The sequence below is a fragment of the Silurus aristotelis genome (genome assembly GCF_946808225.1).
Source record: "Silurus aristotelis genome assembly, chromosome: 4".
Classification (NCBI taxonomy): domain Eukaryota; kingdom Metazoa; phylum Chordata; class Actinopteri; order Siluriformes; family Siluridae; genus Silurus; species Silurus aristotelis.
The window spans coordinates 2,498,073-2,517,627 of record NC_139577.1 but is presented as its reverse complement, the minus strand read 5'-3'; the positions used below and the strand labels follow the sequence as shown (position 1 = coordinate 2,517,627).

At 38.9% G+C, this 19,555-nt stretch overlaps 1 protein-coding gene across 4 annotated transcripts in view; it reads right to left on the bottom strand.

Annotated features, from left to right (window-relative positions):
* Positions 1–19,353, bottom strand: part of macrod2 (mono-ADP ribosylhydrolase 2) — a 636,986-nt gene extending 617,633 nt beyond the window's left edge. The window contains exons 1-3 of one of the 4 annotated variants that reach the window (XM_083540474.1): positions 19,088–19,353; positions 14,147–14,245; positions 10,501–10,602 (exon numbers count right to left, since the gene is read on the bottom strand). In XM_083540474.1, coding sequence (XP_083396600.1) covers positions 10,501–10,602; positions 14,147–14,245; positions 19,088–19,124 — 238 coding nt within the window. In that variant the 5' untranslated portion in view covers positions 19,125–19,353. The remainder of the gene's footprint in view (positions 1–10,500; positions 10,603–14,146; positions 14,246–19,087) is intronic. The other 3 variants (XM_083540475.1, XM_083540472.1, XM_083540473.1) reach the window with 3 other exon arrangements.
* Positions 19,354–19,555: the final 202 nt, after the last annotated feature.

Here is a 19,555-nt window from a genome sequence, read left to right as displayed (position 1 = left end):
AAAGAAAGAAAGAAAGAAAGAAAGAAAGAAAGAAAGAAAGAAAGAAAGAAAGAAAGAAAGAAAGAAAGAAAGAAAGAAAGAAAGAAAGAAAGAAAGAAAGAAGATCAGGAAGCATGGGTTGAAATGAAAGAAAGAAAGAAAGAAAGAAAGAAAGAAAGAAAGAAAGAAAGAAAGAAAGAAAGAAAGAAAGAAAGAAAGAAAGAAAGCAAGCAAGCAAGCAAGCAAGCAAGAAAGAAAGAAAGAAAGAAAGAAAGAAAGAAAGAAAGAAAGAAAGAAAGAAAGAAAGTTCTATATTCTTCTTCTCTCCATTTTCTCTTTAATCCTCCCATCCGCAAAATAACTATTACCGCATTACAGCTACACAGGACACACAGTTTCCTCCTGGAACTGCACGTCATAAACACGTCATTCAACCCTTACAACCTGCAAATTCCAAATCATCTAAAGCACAAAAAATATGTACAAATAAATATCACAGATAGCAGCCGGATGTTCGTCTTTGATGCCTATAAAAAAAAAAAAAAAAAAAAAAAAAGTTCTAAATAAAAAGCAGCGTTCAGAGTGCAGGGTAAAGTTTGCTGTGGATAAACACTGCCTCCTTGAGGCCACAAGCATTTTATTTTCCAGCTAAAGCGTATATGTGTCTCAAGTCAGTGACCAGAGAGAATCTTCATTTGACTTTCATCCATCAGTGGGTGGCATACACAGATAATTGTGGAGGAGATGGACACACGCGTACAGACGAACACACGCACGCACACACACACACACACACACACACACACACGGCGCTTTCAGGACTTAAATGTGCTTCATTGTTCTTTTCGCCCACACACATCCATTTGAGACAGCGCAGGCACATTATGCTTTCCTCTACATCATGCAAATGTCTTATGCTTCAACGCTCAAAAGAGAAGAAAAATCGCACTGAAAAAATGGCATCTCAATGTAAATCAGAGCTTCTTTAGGAATTCAGCAGCCTTTACGCGTGTCTGCAAACGGTCCCTCACGTGACATTACCATGAAGCAACATCTGTAAATGAAATCTAAACACGACCAAACATTACGCATCTGAACTCGTTACGCGTCTCATCTGTGCAGAGGTGTTGGGACACCAGACTTGGAGGAGGTCTTGCACTTGATCAAGGAGACCCAAAACCGGTTCCAGCATGACAATGCTCCTGTGCACAAAGCCAGCTCCATTAAAATCTCTGTTCTATGAGTTGGACTGGAAGATCTCCTGCTATAGAGCTCTATTAAACATGAATGAATTGAAACTCTGACTGCACCCCAGGCCTCCGCATCTCATCGACATCAGTCCCTGATCTCCACAAATCTCCACAGGCACGCTCCAAAATCTAGTGGAACATATTCCCAGAAAATTGGAGGTCGAATCAGAACCCAATGTGGAATGGGATGTTCAGAAAGCACGTGCGGTCAGGTGTCCACATACTTATAGTCCTATCGTTTCAAGCGTATTTATCGAAACTGGTTTTCTTGCATGAGTAGCTTGTAAATCCCTACCGACACGTGCCGCGTTTTTTATTTAACCCGCCATCAATACACCACTTTAAAAGAACATGCTGTGCTCGTTCTTTCATAAGTTAAAAAAGGTCTGCAAATAACGGTTTTATAAAACAAAACAATTTTTTAAAGTACTGTTCGAGACAGGCTGTTGCATGAACAAGATCATCTGCTGAAGAACACCACCAGCCTCACATTGATTACTTCTCTACAGCAGCGAGTCATTTCGAGCCACGTACAGCCCAATGATCAGATGTGCTTAGAAATAAATTCAGGAAATACAGCGTGAAATAGGAACTTCGTCTAATTTTGGCAGCCTACTATAAAACCTACTCTTAATTGTTTCAATTAGCAAGATCTGCTAGTTGATTAGACTGATTCATTTGTTACCAAGCTAGCAAAAGCGATGCTTAGCACGTGCCGGTTTGGGCCTGGGCAATGTTTATCGCTCATTCGGAGAGGTGAACGTTTACGTGCACACGATTTTGATTAAATTAACAGGAGTGTAAAACAACAATCGAGACGATTAATTCCAACTTGGTGTTCTCACTCAAAACAATGAGGCGCGCTGCCAAATTAGCTAATGAGCTAATACTTTTTGGCTAGCGCAACAGTGCTTTTTGACTTATTCGACGCTGGTGAATCACGTTTGGATCGAGAACCCTCTGAGCTTTCCCCGCGCCAATGTTGTTAGATTGATTTTCATGCAATTGATCGTTCCACGTTGTTTTTTTATCGTAAAAGTCAAATTATTTAACCCCTATTAAATAAGCCAAAGCATTCAAATAAAATGTGTAATTGGATAATGAAATACTTTATTTAATCAATATGAAATGCAATCATATAAAGTTTTGAGAAAGAGAAAGAAAGCTTTTTGTTGTCATTTCCTGATTAAGCTAAATGTGCTTTCATTTTAAACCAATAGTAACATAAGATGCGTTGAAGGGGCGTGGCCTTTGTTTTATTCTTAATTCGTAAAAGTGAAGCCGTCGATCACTGCCTAAACAAAGGATGCATTTGAGAATCAAATAGTATCAAATTTAGTTTTAACATCTATTAATCAACAGAAAAGAAGCTAATCTTGTTCTCGTCACTTTCTCAAGATCCAAAATTGCATTTTAAACCGATAGCATAGTAAATTGAGCCCAAGGGTCATGGCTTCCGTTGATATTCAGTACTGAAATACTGTTATATATAGTTTCAACAACTAATAATACATAATAAAAAAAAATTCAAGCTTGTTCTTCCTTCCTGATTAAGACACAAACGCTTTGTATTTATACTAAAGGGGGCGTGGCCTCTGTTTTTTCTTTATAAAGAAAGTGAAGCTATCGATAATCACTAAAACTTAGTTTTATCTATTAATCTACAGAAAAAAGCTCAACTTCTCGTTTTTACTTCCTGATGAAGATCCAAGGCTTTCGTTTTAAACTAATATCGACGCAAAATGAGCTAGAGGGGCGTGTCCTTCGGTTTTTCCGTCGGTAATTTGAAAAGTGAAGCCATCGATTGCCGCATAAAGACTGATGATATTCAGTATAAAATACTATTATATATAGTTTAAACACGTGCTAATACACAAAGAAATTCTAGCTTGTTTTCATTTTCTGATACAAGCACATTTTATTTATGTTGAAAGGGGGTGTGGCCTCTTTTCTTCTTAATTAAAAACGTTAAGCTTATCTATCAATCATCACAAAAGGGATGCTTTTAAGTATGAAATACTATTAAATATACTTAAAAAATCTAAGAAAGAGAGAAAAACCTGTTGCCTTTTCCCGATGAAGACACATTTCAAACCAATAGCAACGAGGGTTGTGCGGAAGGGGGCGTGGCCTCTTTTATTTCTTCCCCTTCACCGACAATTAGAAAAGTGAAACCATCGATCATCGCTTAAAGATGGCTGCTAAGTGCTTTCCATTAAAGATTTGTGGGTTGTGCATTAGTCACCATTACAGCATATGGCCTCCGTTCTGTCACTGAGAGGCAAGAAAAAAAAATAAAAAACCTGAACATTTAGAACAGTTATCAAACGGTCGACTAGGAGTGTTTTACATAACACGTTTATAATATAGGGGGGGGGCAGAAACATTGAATTCTTTCACATTTGGTTTGATGGCTTCTTTCAGGAACTTGCTAAAAAAAAACAAAAATTGAAAAAGTAACTTCCCTGACATACCGAGCGTGTGTAAGAGCGTATGAAGTATATTCCATCTATTGTGTTTATTTTACACGCCGCCATCCTTGTGTGAAAACAGGGAGAGCAATTAAAGATCCCCACACCTTCAACATCACTTGCTATTTCAATTAGTGAGACTGACAAGAAATTTATATCCATGCAAATAAATAAATAAATAAATAAAAATAATTGGCCATCCAGAGAGTGATTTAAAGGGAAGTTCTGCAAGCCGGCGTCCTAACCTACAGTATCTCAGCATGTGCAGGGGAAGTTGCCCGGAATTAATTTGCCATTTCCGTTAAATTTCATGCTGCCTGGCGTTTCTCGTGCATGAAAGCAACGGCACTGGAGTACAAACGCCAGCCTCTATGTGTGAGATTAAAAATAGTCGCCCTACAGATGTTGTGGGACTGAAGGATTTCTCAAGGTCAGGGCATTGTTAGAAACCAAGTCGCTGAAGCGTCAAACCTAAAACAATTTCACTGAACGGTTCCTCTGCACGTGCCACTCGCTCAATTAACAAAACGAGGACGCAATCAAAAAATGAGTGAAAAATCGAAAAAAAAAAAACAAAAAAAAAAAACAGACATCCTGGACTTTTGGACTTTAGAAATTACATTTTGGGATTTTTACCGCTTCACTGAATTTGGTGTAGATTTGCAATGACACCTACTGAATAATAAATTCTGTATAATGAGTTATCCTAGTTAGTGTTTGGAGTGAATAAATGAATTCTATTCCTTTAGGGCTGCATAACACTGTGTATAAATCATGACAGCAATATCGCCTGAAAACAAACAATCGCTCCAGGTTTTTATTGAGTGATGCAAGCATTCGGAATAAATCCCAGATTCAGAGATTAGGAACTTTTTTTTGTTGGGTGGAGGCGGCAGTGTTTGTAATTTGCATTGCGATGACTGCTCCAGGTCCTTATCGGAGGTTTACATAGAACTGTACATCTTCCAAGAAGGAGTAGAAAAGAAATTGGGTTGTTCCTACATGTAGAAACCGAATAACAGTCGCTGTTATCACTGTTGATGACAATTATTGACCAAAGTAATAAATGAATGAATAAATTTTTGCCAATTTTGACCAGACATTTAGTTTTTACTATTTGTACCTCATGCCTCATTATAAATGTGTATATTACAAGCGTTTGATATACGGTGACCTTCACTAACATTGCGGGGGAAAAAATGAGCAAAGAAGGCTGTAAAATTTTCTTTGTCATTGAAAAAATTCACACAAACATTTTGCTCTTCTGGATACCAAGCAATTGTTTGCTAGAATGCTAGAAGTGCCTCTTTTTTTGTGTGTGTGTTCATATTCCAAGCACCAAATCTCTCAAAAAAAAGGTTCTCTGAACATCTAAGTTACCTCAGTTATATAGAGTTTTCCCTCTGCTGACTACGGAAAACTTGTTACCGGATGAAAAATATGGTTTGTTTGCAATTTTATGTTGGTTTTCACAAAAAGAAAGTTCACGAGTGCACTATTTCCGTCCGCCGATCTGTTAACGTGTCGCTTGCTAATTGTGTGTGTTTCTGCTGAAATTTCATTTCTGGAGAGAAATCGCTTGGGTATATATACGGCACTGTACATCTTCACTATCTTTATTGTCACTCAGAACTAAAAATGTTTGCAAAGAGCGAAAAAACAGTGTCCTACTGTTGGGAAATAAAACGCTTGACACGCTCAAGCCTGTAAAAGTATGTACACCTCACTGACTGCTTCTACAATGCTTTACATTGGAAAAACAAATGAATGAATAACCCATCCATCACTCTGAATGTTGCCCATCACACGTATCTTCTCATTTGCATAAACATTTTCACATATCCAACAGCTGAGCCACTAAAAATGACTGGCTTCTGGCCACTCTGTCGGTGCTGGTGTGAAGGCAGGGTAAAAGCTCTCCCAGATGGACTTTTTAAAATTCAGTCTACAAACTATAGCTTACACTAAGAAGCTAATTACGGATCTAAGAGGCTTAAAAAGCGGCAAACTAACAAATCTAAACCCGTCGAACCCAAGGTCAGATTAAACACCCACTCATACACGCTCTCATAATGGAAAGCTTTTAATAGATAAAACATCCAGCCATCTGCAAGTCCCGTGTCTTTCCTCGCACTTTTAGTGCTATACATCAATTACGCTTCTGACTAATTTCACATTCGATTAGCAGAGTGCATTAGGGGTTACAAACTAGGACTACACATACACTGTATGGACCAAAAGTTGTGTACCATAAAATTCATATGTGCTTTTTTAAGAACATCCCATTCCACAATTAGTCCCCATTTACTCCATTCTTCTGGGAAGATGTTCCACTAGATTTTGGTGAAAATTTGTGGGGATTCATTCAGCCACAATACTAAATGTATGCAAGGTATTCAATAGGGTTGAGGTCAGAGCTCTATAGCAGGAGATCTTCCATGCCAACCCATGTTAAGTCTTGATGGAACTGGCTTTCTACACAGAGGCATCGTCATGCTGGAACAGGTTTGGGTCTCCTAGTTTAAGTAAAGAGAAAATGTCATGCGGCGACATCCAAAAACCTTTTATACAATTGTGTGCCTCCTACTTTGTGGTAACAGTTTGGAAAAGAACCACACATGGCTAGAAAAGTCAGGTGTCCCAATACTTTTGTCCAAATATGTAAATCTTTGTATGTATAAAGAGGGAACGGTGGAAAGACTTGGAGAAAAGAGCTCCTGGAACTTTACATGGCTTCTTGGAAAAATGTTTAAAAAAGAAAGAAAGAAAAGAAAAGACAAATCAAGCAAAGGGCACTTAAATCCATCAGATGAGCTATGGATTAGAAAGCAAGTAAATTGCCAGATTGATCTGCAAACCTCAAAAGGGCTGAAGGAGAAAACGCTCGGTATTTCTTCTAGGCCATCTGTTTCTTTTTTTGAGCTCAGGCTTCATATTAGGGTGCGGGTTTTTCAACCAACACGCGACGTCGAGAGTGGCTTAAAAGAGCACTCGAGAGGTTTCATTGAAACAAATCTACAAAGCTTAAAATAAAAAATAAAAAAATGTAAAAAACTAATCACACCACGAATCACACCTTTGCACACTGATGAGTGTAAAGAAAAATCAAGTCAAATCGAGACGGCAAGCATTTTACTAAAACGGGACATTCTTTTAGACGTTTTTAGACCACATGTCCCCACATCATCATTATTCTACATGAAACTGGGCAAATCTTCCACAGAGACGTTTGACATACGTTGATGCTACAACGAGTCGTTCTGAGTGGCATACGTTCTTCAAGAGACGAAGACGAAGAGGAAGACCTTTCGGCAACTAGTGCATGATGATCGACTTCCAGGACACGTTCCAGAAGCGTGAGGAACGCAGGTGCGCTGTACGGCTGTGCTATTTTCAAGGTGATAGTGTGCAAACGTAGAGAAATAAAGTAATTTCTTGTAAACAGAGCTCGTTTAGAAACTTCCTGATGCCGCCTTGTACTACGGCATTCCCTCACCGAACTCCTTATTTCTCCATGCTGAAGTGAAGAACACGTGAAAAACACGTTTCATTTAACCAAGCAAAGTGCTCTGTACTGAAAAATCTTGTATGGGTGAAAATGTAGGATTGACTCTGGAGACTCCATATCCGTAAATGCTCAATAAACATCTCCTCACAGGGAAGCTTCACCATATCATTGATTAGAAAGCATTTTTAACGCTAATGTCTGCCCTGTCATGGAAACCTTATCTTCTAAACCGCCTGATTCAACAACTCAACAGTGCTGCTTAATAAAACATAAAAAAAAAAAAAAAACACGCAACGGCCGTAACGTAATTGCCGTAATGGAAACCCTTTAGGATCAAGCGCTTTCTCCCAGGTGAGGTTCTGGCTTTGGCTTTATTGGATCCGTTACAATTATTTCCGACGAAACCGATACACCCACTCCAATACAGAGCATTAACGGGCTTCCGCTAATCAAGAAACTATACGCCGACTCTCAACTTAAACCATGCTAATAAGCCCATTAGTGAACACTAAGAGCACTTAACAGCATCGGAGACGTTTAATGATTCTCCAAAAAGCTTTTGTCAAAGTCCATCATAAAGATCAGCAGGAATTTTTAAACCCATCGACAACTTTTTCCTCAGTAACATCAACAATCTATATTTAACCAGGTGCCCATGGGATTTTTTTTTAATATAAGGAATCAGTTTTATATTACATTTCATCTCTCTTCTAAGTTGCTTCGCTAGAACACATGACTGGAGCTTTATGAGTCATTATAAAGGAGCTGCGAAAACTGGGAAACATCCTCATGTCTTTCACCTGTCCGCCCTGTTTATTTTTTTCCGTAACGTTTTGTCGACGTGTATAAAGTCGATAATGAAGCATCGTTATTCTTCGCGTAACGTGACACCTCGTGGGAGACAGAAACGTACTCCTTTAGTCAGCAAATGCAAATAACAAGCTCATCCACATCTCAAACAAGTCATCAAACTTCTGGAATGAGGGAAAGGGAGAAAAAAAAAAACATGTTTCCTATGTATTGTAGGATCAGATTCAGCTATATAATTAATCAATTCTACCAAGCAGGTGCTGATGATCATCACTTTCATATGTAGGTTAAAACACAGTCATTAACTGAACGAGATACAGCTGTATAGGAGGCTTAATCAGACCGAAGAATATCTTTTTTCCTGTAGCTGTTACTGCACTGAACAGCTGAGTCAATACTGCGTTGTCACTTTCTGTGTATTTTGCACCTCTTATTCACTACACATTTCTTTTCGCACCATCCTTAACTCAAATTGGCACTAATGCACATTCCACCCATATTTATACTGTATATACTCTATCATACATTCTGTACATTTACAATTAACATAATTACATAACTACGGAACTATACCATGTCATTTGAGCACATTTTTTTCTTTATAATATATACAGTATATAATTTATATTACTATATACACACTATATATTATTACCTACTGAACCTTCTGTACATTATTCACCCTCATCCCTGTATATATACCCTATTACCCTCATACCCTATTACCCCCATACCCTCATACCCTATTACCCTCATACCCTATTACCCTCATACCCTATTACCCTCATACCCTATTACCCCCATACCCTCATACCCTATTACCCTCATACCCTATTACCCTCATACCCTATTACCCTCATACCCTATTACCCCCATACCCTCATACCCTATTACCCTCATACCCTATTACCCTCATACCCTATTACCCTCATACCCTATTCATCACACTGCTATTTATTGTAAATAAGCCACTTATGCACTTGGGGTTAGATGCTAACTGCATTCCATCGGCTTTGTACATGTACCTTGCACAATGACAATAAAGTTTAATCTAATCTAATCTAATCTAATCTAATCGGAACAGCCGGACTCTGCTACAACATCTAAAATGATATGGAGAGACAGAATGATTTAAAGCAGCCTACATCCACAGAAGATCTGTGGTTAGTTCTCCAAGATGTTCAAACAGCCCAATAAAAGTCCTTTAAAAACCTGTGTGCAAATAACCCGAGAGGAATAAACGCTGTTTTGTAGAACGTGGTCGCACCAAATATGGGTTTTTATTTGTTTTTTTCTTCTGTTCATTTACTTGGTATTTTGTATATATTAATTAATTTAAAAAAATAAAAAAAAATAATAATAAATTTATATTATTATAAACACTAGTATTTTAGAAAACATTCTTATTTTACAAAAGATTTTCACACCTGCCAATGTAAATATACTGTTCTGTGAAAATATAACAGACAGACAGACAGACAGACAGACAGACAGACAGACAGACAGACAGACAGACAGACAGACAGACAGACAGACAGACAGACAGACAGACAGATAGATAGATAGATAGATAGATTCAAAGAAGGTAACATGAAAACCAAAAATTTTTCAAAATGCAAACTGGGGGAAAAAAAAGAAAACGTTTGCACTTCAAATAGACTTTTTAAAAATTTCCCATTAATGCATTAAAGAAGATTTATTGAGTTAAAGGAAACAAAAGTGTGATCCAGTTGAGAAGTCAGCCTGAAAAGGTAATAGCCTCATTCCAAAAAAAAAAAAAGGGAAAAAACATGAAAACAGGTCCAACTACTGTCTCAGCTTTGAGAAAGTCATTATCTGCAGAGGCTGAACGCTAAAGAGGAGACGAAGAGTGAGATCTAAAACATGGCTCATTTCTTTACTGCAAGGACGAACAAAAAAAAATAATTCTGGAGTAACCCGGAGTTCATTTCAGCCAAACAGGTAAGGCACTGAATGGGTCTTAATTAATTTTTTTAAACTAGTGAAACAGCAGCCGCTTATTTCCAAAGCTCGATAATGTTAATGAACTGTCTTGACATGAAATGGTGGGTTGTGTACGGCTTGTGAAAGCTGCTGCTATATCGAATGTGAAGTAATTAAAACGTCACACCACACCGTACTCTGAACTGCTATAATCCTTTGTACCTTCATATTATTAAAAAACTGATGTGGGAAACGGTATACGGGTTTCATCAGTTATTCCTGAAATATAAGGACACTTTGGCACCGTTCCCAGAGTGCTGAGCGACCACACATATTCCCTGCCAATCAAGAAATTAATACACCGTTTAATTAATCACAATCCTCTTCACACAAACCGATCCTTTGAACGCGTGTAAAGAAAACAGACACTAGGGGGCAGCCAAACACAACAAACTGGTGTATCACTAGGCCCAAACACTAAGAGCAAAACGTTCACATGCAGGAACCTTTGAGTGCAACGAGGTCCAAAAGCACTTACCAGCATTCACAATGGCGTCCACTTCCAGCATGGTAATGTCACCCTTGTACAGAGAGACTTTGTCACACAGCGAGACAGTGTTTTCCTCATCATCTTCAGGCTCTAAGAGAAGCAAACGTACATTTGTTATTTTCGACTGATTTATACAGACTACGTTAAAAGGGCTTTATCAGTTCCTGCATCTTATTATTACAATATAAGAAGGCAAAATGTGACTATGGAGACTTTATATTAAAAGCTTTTTGGATTTCGGGTCAGATAATGCTTTATTATTTTGTCAATAATTGCTCACAACACAAGCCATGCTCAGGTTCCAAAATATTACACGTGCATTATACTGCCAAACGTTTGCGTACACATCATAATTAAGAAATAAGTAGGTCATAAGTATGGTGATTTTTGAGCACCGCATTCCACATTTAGTCCTGATCTGCTCTTCTAATTTCCTCCACTCTTCTGGGAAGATGTTCCACTAGATTGTGGAGGGTGCTTGCAAACATTTGTGTTCATCAGCCACAAGGGTGTTAGTAAAGTCAGAGTCTGATGTAGGTGAGAAGGTGAGGAGGCCTGGGCTGTAGTCAGCGTTCATATTCATCACAATGGTGTTCAGTAGGGTTGAAATCAGAGCTCTATAGCAGGCCACTCAAGAGCTTCCTCTCCAAACTATGTGCACAGAAGCATTGCTGTGATGGAACAGGTTTGGGTTTGCCTACAACTTTGTGGTAACAGTTTGGAGAAAAAAAAACACATATGGCATTAAAGGTCAGTTGTCCCAATACTTTTGTCCAAATAGTGTATATAAGCAATATTCAATATACAGCATGGATTTAACTTCAGCTCAACAAGTCGAACCAGGGGAAAACATGTCAAATCCATTAATGTGACCTTCAATATTAAAAATCTAGACTCATCTGATTAATGACAGGTAAAGTAAAGCTGGAAGGTGGGCGAGATGAAGATGCTGTCCTTTTCATCAGGATGGATGAGGATGGACAGGATTAGAAAGAAGTTTGTTAGAGGGACCTCCTGTGCAGGTAGAATGTTTTGGGGACAACATGAGAGAGCCACGATCAAGATTTTTTTGGTCATGTGCAAAAGAGAGACATATCATATGCTGAGGGTGGAGGAAAAAGGGAAGGCCAAGGAGGAGGTTTATGGATGTGGTGAAGGAAGACATGCAGGTGGTTATTTTGAAAGAGGCAGATGAAGTGGACAGGGTGATATGGAGACAGATGATCCTTTGTGGAGACCCCTAACAGGAGCAGTCAAAAAAAGACGACAACTCGTAGCTTATTAGAATGCTATGATACTGTGATAAAAAGCGTAAATTGGCATTGACTGAGTTCAATCAATGTGCCTTTAGTTACCATACACTCCGCTTATAGATCGCTCTATTCTGAATAATAATTCACAATTATACATCGATTGCAGAAACAAGCCTAGTGTTAAACGGCTTATTTTTTTTAGATTATCAGTTATTCACTTGCCTTTAACTCCACTATTCTTTAACGAGAATTCCACGTGAATCCTTTTCCCCAAACAAAACATTATTAAAACTCTCTATTTTACAGCTTTGTTTTCTTTTTGAAACTTTCTCCTTTTGAAAGTCCGTGTTTTTCCCCCGAACGCATACGTGACTGAAGCTGACCGCCCTTTGCCGAGCAGAAAATCAGACAACACCATCATTAGCAACCTGACAGCAGCTCACTGCAATGGCCTCCTACTGACATCCCCCCAGAGCTCCATCCTCTGCACTACATGGCATTTATTCAACCACCAGCTGGATCTCAAACACTAAACAACACACACTCTTCGAGCAGAGATTTATCCAAAGAGCTGTTTCATCTGCTCGACCTGTGTATTAAACAAACCAGGGATTCATGATGTACTGTAGGTACAGGAAACTCATGTGGGACTAGAATAAAAGGGAAAAACCTGACAAGAGAACATTGCAGAACATTGAGGAAACAGGACAAAGTTCATCTATGGCTATGGATTGGAGGGACGGCATGATCCATCAGCGCATATATATATATATATATATATATATATATATATATATATATATATATATATATATATATATACACACACACACACACACACACACACACACACATCAGCATATATCATATGCATTATCAAAATATCACAATACTACAATGTGCATTAATATAATACCATGTGCAATATTATACGATCATAACGTGCAATATATTATAGCATTTGTACAATATCATATTATGTACAATATGTTCTTAGTTCCCTAGCAACCTTATTTTTATTTCATGCACTCTGATACATATACATATACATATATATATACACATATACATATATATATATAAAACCACACAATTATGTACAGATATTGTATATTGTTGTGCACAAGAAGGCAAATAAATGTGGATAAATACAAGTATTAGTTACATGTGGTTTGATATTATGGTTACTGTTAGAGGTCAAGCAATTAATTACCGATACCAATATCTAGGACGGATTTACCAGATTAAATCCGCCAAAAGTTTTTTTAAATAGATACTTAATAAAAAATTATGTAAATATATGTATATATGTAAAATAATACTGAGCCTTTACAAATGCTCTGGTTTTTCTGAAGACTTTTAAAATATGACTGTTTGGATTTATCTGAAATGGTAACGCTTTACTGTAAAATTCCATTTGGAACATTAATTGAATTTAATAAATGATTTGGAAGTATTGTTTATTGTTTGTTGATTTCAAAATTTACAAAAAAAATTTTTTTTACTAAGTTCATTTTATCTGTTAACTTTAGTTAATGAACTAACATGAACGAGGTACAGTGCATGGTCTCACGTGTCGAAAGAAACAGCATGTAGCGTCAGTGATTCGCTTCTAGAGGCCGCTCTCGTACCGTTTAATGCCAAGAAGACGCAACCCGGAAAAACTATTAGTATGGATATTTGCCACTATCGGTGTCGAGTAATCGGCAAAACCAATGAATCGGCCGACCTGTAGTATATACACATACAATTATGTACAGATATTGTACACAAAAAAGCAAATCAATGGGGAAAAATACATGCATAAATTAGCACTCTATTCAGGTTCTATCACATTATTCTAAACCAACAATCGTGACAAAGGTTAATCTGCATCCTGAAACTGAAACCTCCCGTACCAGTGCCACAGTGCAGAGTAATTTTTCATCTGGGTATATTACTATCAACAAACTTATCAAGTACGATCTTCATTTTTCCTTACGTCTTCAGATTCCAGTTTTCCATAGAGGGTTTGTAGTTCACTCAGCTGAGCCGCTTCAAGGTGGTGAAGCTTCTTGATAACAATTGCTTCATAAAATAAAGGCTTGTATGTAATAAACTTTTATAACTTGGTTATTTCACTTGACTTCCTTTAGTAAAAACGGAAAACACCAACCGGTCCAGAAATCCCCTTTAACTATCTTCAAACATTAAAAAGTGACCCCATGTAGTCACTTTTTAATGTTTGAAGATAGTTGAAGGGGATTTCTGGAGCTGCATATACTGAAGTTAATCAATTTGTTTTTGCCTTCCGTTTTTTTTTTTTTTTTTTTTTTGCTTCCTAAGTCTGTGCGCTCATGTTTACTAAGGTCTTGATCTTGAGCGTTAATGTGCTGCTTTACCTCTGTGGTGATGCCTCCAGGTGAAAATATTGTCCAATGCCACATAGTTGTCCCCGTATTCTTTACGCCTTTCCTCCTGTCCGAGACTGAGCAAGCGTTCTGCAAAAATATAAATGAAAAAAATCACTTTACACATGATAAAAAGCATTAACACAAAGCTGGATGCACATTACGGTATAAGATGTAAGTGTGTGGAAGATTTTGAGTGGCCTGCTATAGACCTATAATCCCTATTGAACAACTTTGGGATGAACGCTGACTGCACTCCAGGCCTCCTCACCTCACCTACAACACCTTTTGTCGATGAATGAGCCCAAATTTCAATCTAGTGGAACGTCTTCCTAGAAGAGGGGAGATTGTTATAACAACAAATACACACTACATGTGAAATGGGATTTAAATAAAGCCACATGCCAATCTTAGGGTGAGGTGTCCACAAACTTTTGCCAATCTAATGTATTCAATGAGCAAATAAATGCATGTTCTACAGAGGTTCAAATTATAAGTGAGCATTGGGAAAGCCTGTCGTTCCAGCAGGACGAGGAGAATCACAGATGATCAATCCGAGCATGATGGACAGAACGACCTGAACGAATCTGGCAGGCGTATCATCAGAACATCGTTTCGGGGGCCGGTGGCATCGGTAGCCGTCACTGTAACCGAACTGTGTGACCTGTTCTGTCGTTCTCCGAGCTCATTGTGAATGCACTGTAATGTGAGAGAGAAATGTCGAGCATGGCGTTTATCTAATATTTCTACTATTCCGTTTGACCTACCACCTTTATAGCATGTCCGAGAACCACATTGTGTAATAATTTAATCTATACAATTCCCAAAGGGTTTTTTTTTTTTAAATGGTTTGAAATAAAAGACCATCACAATGTGTGCTTTTCCGGCACAATTTGGTTTTTAACCTCGCAGCTGATACCTTGGTTAAAATTTTGTTGCCATGTACGATGGTTTTGCGGCTTTTCTTTTCTTTTTTTTTGGCCCAATGCAATAATCGAACGTACAGCACAATAATCGAGTGTCTATAATAAATATTGTTATAGTAGAGTGCCAAAAATTCTAGAGAAGTTCTTCCCACTCAGACTGTTTATACATCCCAAATCTAAAATTGTACTCTCACACACACACACACACACACACACACACACACACACACAAACACAGAGATAATGGCAAAAAATAGCTATGTGAGAAGCAAGCTTGTAAATAAATAAGAAATCAACATCTGCAGTTTTTAGTACCAGGGGGAGTGGTGGCTCCAGCGGTTAAGGCGCTGGGTTGCAGATCGGAAGGTCTGGGGTTCAAGCCCCGGTATCGCCAAGCTGCCACTCTTGGGCCCTTGAGCAAGGCCCTTAACCCTCTATGCTCCGGGGGTCCCTTACGAGGGAAATATCAAGGTCCGTGACGTCGGAGTGACGTGGGGCCGCCTTCCCGTGGGCTCACCACCTGCAGGAGGGACCGTAAGGGACGGTGCTGTGAGGATTGGGCAGCAGTCGAAGGCGGGGGCCTGCTTAGACTGCTGCCCCCGCGACCCGAATTACGGATAAGCGGAAGAAAATGGATGAATGAATGAATGATGAACATCTGCAGTATCTGAATTCCCCGGCGACAGTTTCTTCACATAGAGGAAAAATGAAGGACTGGGCAGCAGGACATTAAAATAGGATTTTCAGGCAGTTCATATGGTCACTTTGTTTTATTTTTGTTGTATTTAATGAGATACCAAACTCAAAAATTCGAAACAATTTTCATTCATAGTCAGAAAAACAAAAAAACGAAATATCCACTGTTGTGCATGTTGTCAAAATGTTTTTACACAACGTTTCATGAAATCACAGAGTCCATGAAGAAGGAGTGCAATAGAGGAATTATCATGAAATGAAAATGAAACGAAAACTCAAACTGCCAAAAAAAGCTGCACAGTTGGACGTCCGAAAGACCTGGAACACACAAAGACGGCAATCACGCATGTCAGACTTTTCTGAATTCAGGGGTCCAGAACATCTCTAGAAAGGTTTCGTATTCGCGGGTTGGTCTGAAATTCTTTACTCTGAATTCGACAAACTCAACAAGTCTGATATGAGAAGATCCAGCGCAGCTGTGTTGGCGAAAGCTAAGGCAAAGGCTGCATGGAGAACTGCAAGGCAAAGATGCAAATAACTCAGACTTATTTTTAAAAAAAGAGTCAATTCGTTTTTTTAAATGTACCTAACACATTATGAATGTTTTTCTTCCCCCGGGCTGCCAATAATTCCGGACTGTAGATATATTTAAAAACACACACACATACACACACACACACACACACACACACACACACACACACACACACACAGAAGAGCCCAGCAGCAAGCTGAGAAAGAGACGACTACACAGAACAGACAGCAATCTTGGCTTCATCATTCATGCATTGAAAAATGTTGTATAAACAGGACAGAACTGGCCTAAATGCATCTAAAACAGTTGCAGCTACAGAGTGACAGATTCATTAACGTGTCTACTCGGGTATTAAATACAACCACGGAAACCGCAAGGACAATTCGTGCGACATCATGACAGAAGATCCACAGCTTAAGATAAAAATAATCGATGTTACTGACCGAACGCCAAAACCGTCATATACCGATAATACCAGCAATAAGTTTGTATTCCTCGGAAGTGTAAAAATCGTCCACGGTTTTTATAGAGAATGATTTTGGTGCTTTAAATCTACCACTGAGAATCACCATGTCGAGCGTTTTACAGCATAGGAATCCGGGAAATTTCATTTATATGGAATACCGTGATATATCCAAATTCCTAATTAAGTAAAGAACAAAATACGACAAGGCGAATGCAATACGAGAGACGGCGTGTGGTATAATGGCGCAGTCACCACTCGATCACCCTCCTCTGACCGTCCTAGTCGTGTCGAGCGATTTGCTGGCGAATTTTTTTTTTCATCCATTAAAGAACAGCATGTTTCCCAATGGTGCAACAGATCGCAAGCTCGAACGGCCAGGAGGCGTAACGGCGAAACTGGCTGAAGAAGGGCGTACTCTTTTTCTCCTACCTGTCAATCAGAGCAACACCACCCAATCATGGAAGCACGAGCGGAACAGAGATCGCGTCTTTCCCTCTGAGTGTCTTTCCCTGCCATGTGACGAAGCATGAGCGGCAATTCGAGAACATCCTGTCGGCTTAACGTGTCTCACACGTGATAACCGTCACCTTTCGAGTTAACAAGTTGAGGAGAGAATATTGCATTTGTTTATATTTAGTATCATGAAATAACAGCGTTGTCGTGTTAGTTTGAAGACCACAGCAACTACAGTTGAAAGACCTACAGACTTTCTGAAAACAATGCAGTGAAATTACAGTTTCAACCCCCTGGAGTTGTGAAGCACTGACACTGGAGACTCCTTCCATCAGCACTAAACAAAAAGAGAACAGAAAACACGTGCATGTTTTATATATACACAGTTTATATATATATATATATATATATATATATATATATATATATATATATATATATATATATATATATATATATATATATATATAGAGTGGAACCTTGGTTTATGAACACCCTGGTGGTATGTTTTGATAGATGAACAAAAATATTCATTACATTTTGAATATGTATAAAGCTTTGATACACGAACATCGCGCTGGTACGTCGGTTTTTTACGTACGTTTCCCAACTCAGCGACAACAGCCAAGTTTCACAAGATCGTTTTTTTAGTAAAAGTTGAAAAGAAATGAGATGCGAGGGAGTCAAAAACTGAAACGTAGACTAAGCGAAGATAGAGAATAGCTTCCCGACATCATTATCTACGCCAAGGTAAACATTGTTTTCTTTCTTTTTTTTTTAGATTATTATTGTTACAATATTCAGTAATACAACAAATATCACTTATAACCGTATTATTATACTGTAGTACTGCATATTTTTTGAATTTTATTCAAGCAATACATTTTACTTACTTTTTTTTTGTTATTTATTTATTTTATTACATTACATTTTTTCAGCTTAAAGCCCCAATAAAATGTATTTAATAACTATTATTTTATTTATATTTGCTTCAGTTTTATGGCTTTTTTTTAATATATATATATATATATTTGTATGATATTTTTCAAGATTCATTTTCTTTTATTTTTGTGCAATAGTTTCCTTTGTTTAGTGCTGATAAAACGGAGTCCCCCATGTAAACTGTAATTTCACCCCTTGGAGTTTCGAAGCATTGACACTGGAGACTCCTTCCATCAGCACTAGACAATAGAACACAGGACTGTAAAACATCTGCATGTTTTATAAACGTTCACGTCGAGCTTCAAGTCCAAGCTCCAGTTGGTTTCCCGTCGATTCTGATCCTAATTCTATGTTTTAAACAAAGACATTATTATAAACCTTGCCGCAGATTCGTCGGCGACCGATGCAGCAGCGCTTTAGTATTTTTTTTTTCTCCACTGAAATAATCCAGCACAGGTTCCCAGGCCTGCTCATGGAGCCCATGAAGGTGTTATAGATCAGATGAGGTGCCAACACAATTAGGAAACTACTAGGAATATGTGCAGCATGGAGAAGGTGCTCATTGTCTTTTCAAACCTGTTGTAAAGTGTAAGTAATGCCTGAGACACGGGTCCCAGGTGATTCAGGTGATCCAGGAGATCTTGGTGAGCTCATAGAGTGTATGACAGCGTCCACCTGCACCTACAATGAGCTAGCAGCTGTCAAATTTCTCCTGTCAGGGTCTGGAGATACTCGAACGTACCTACCTGAGGACACCTCAGACAGGTATGGCAGCAGGGAAACGAAAGTGCTAGCCAGCAGCGCTCGTCCTCGTGCCCGTGCTCGTGCTCGTGCCCGTGCTCTCAGGTGCAGTAACGCGTTTGCTAGCGAAGTGTGTGCGTGTGCGTGCGCGGAAGCCAGAAGATGCTGCTCACCTTTCTCCGTTTTCCACTCCTTTTTCTTCTTGCTCATGGTGCCGTGCTGCAAGGGCTTCTGGCTAAAAGATTTGGAGTGAGACAACCCCAGGCTCACAGCGAGTGTGCTCGGAAACGCAAGAGAAAGTGAAAGCGCTCCGGAGCGGAGATGCCTCCTCGCAGAAGAAGCTGTCAAAATGTATAGATGTAGGGAAGCCGTGTGTGTGTGTGTGTGCGCGCGCGCGCGCGTGTGTGTGGCGTGCGTCCCGTGCCCTGCCCTGATTGGACGCGCAGGATCCGGAAGTGTTATTCTCATTGGTCAGATTCATGTGCACCTCCGAACACTGCTGATGGTTCGGGTTAGGTTGTACCCTCGAGAGCGTCGTGATGCGGTCGGGTAGCAACCGCGTGCACTACCGAGTGCCACTTGTACCACACCGAGTGCACTACATGTTTTATTAGGATGCAACATATGAGATTCATCAAGTG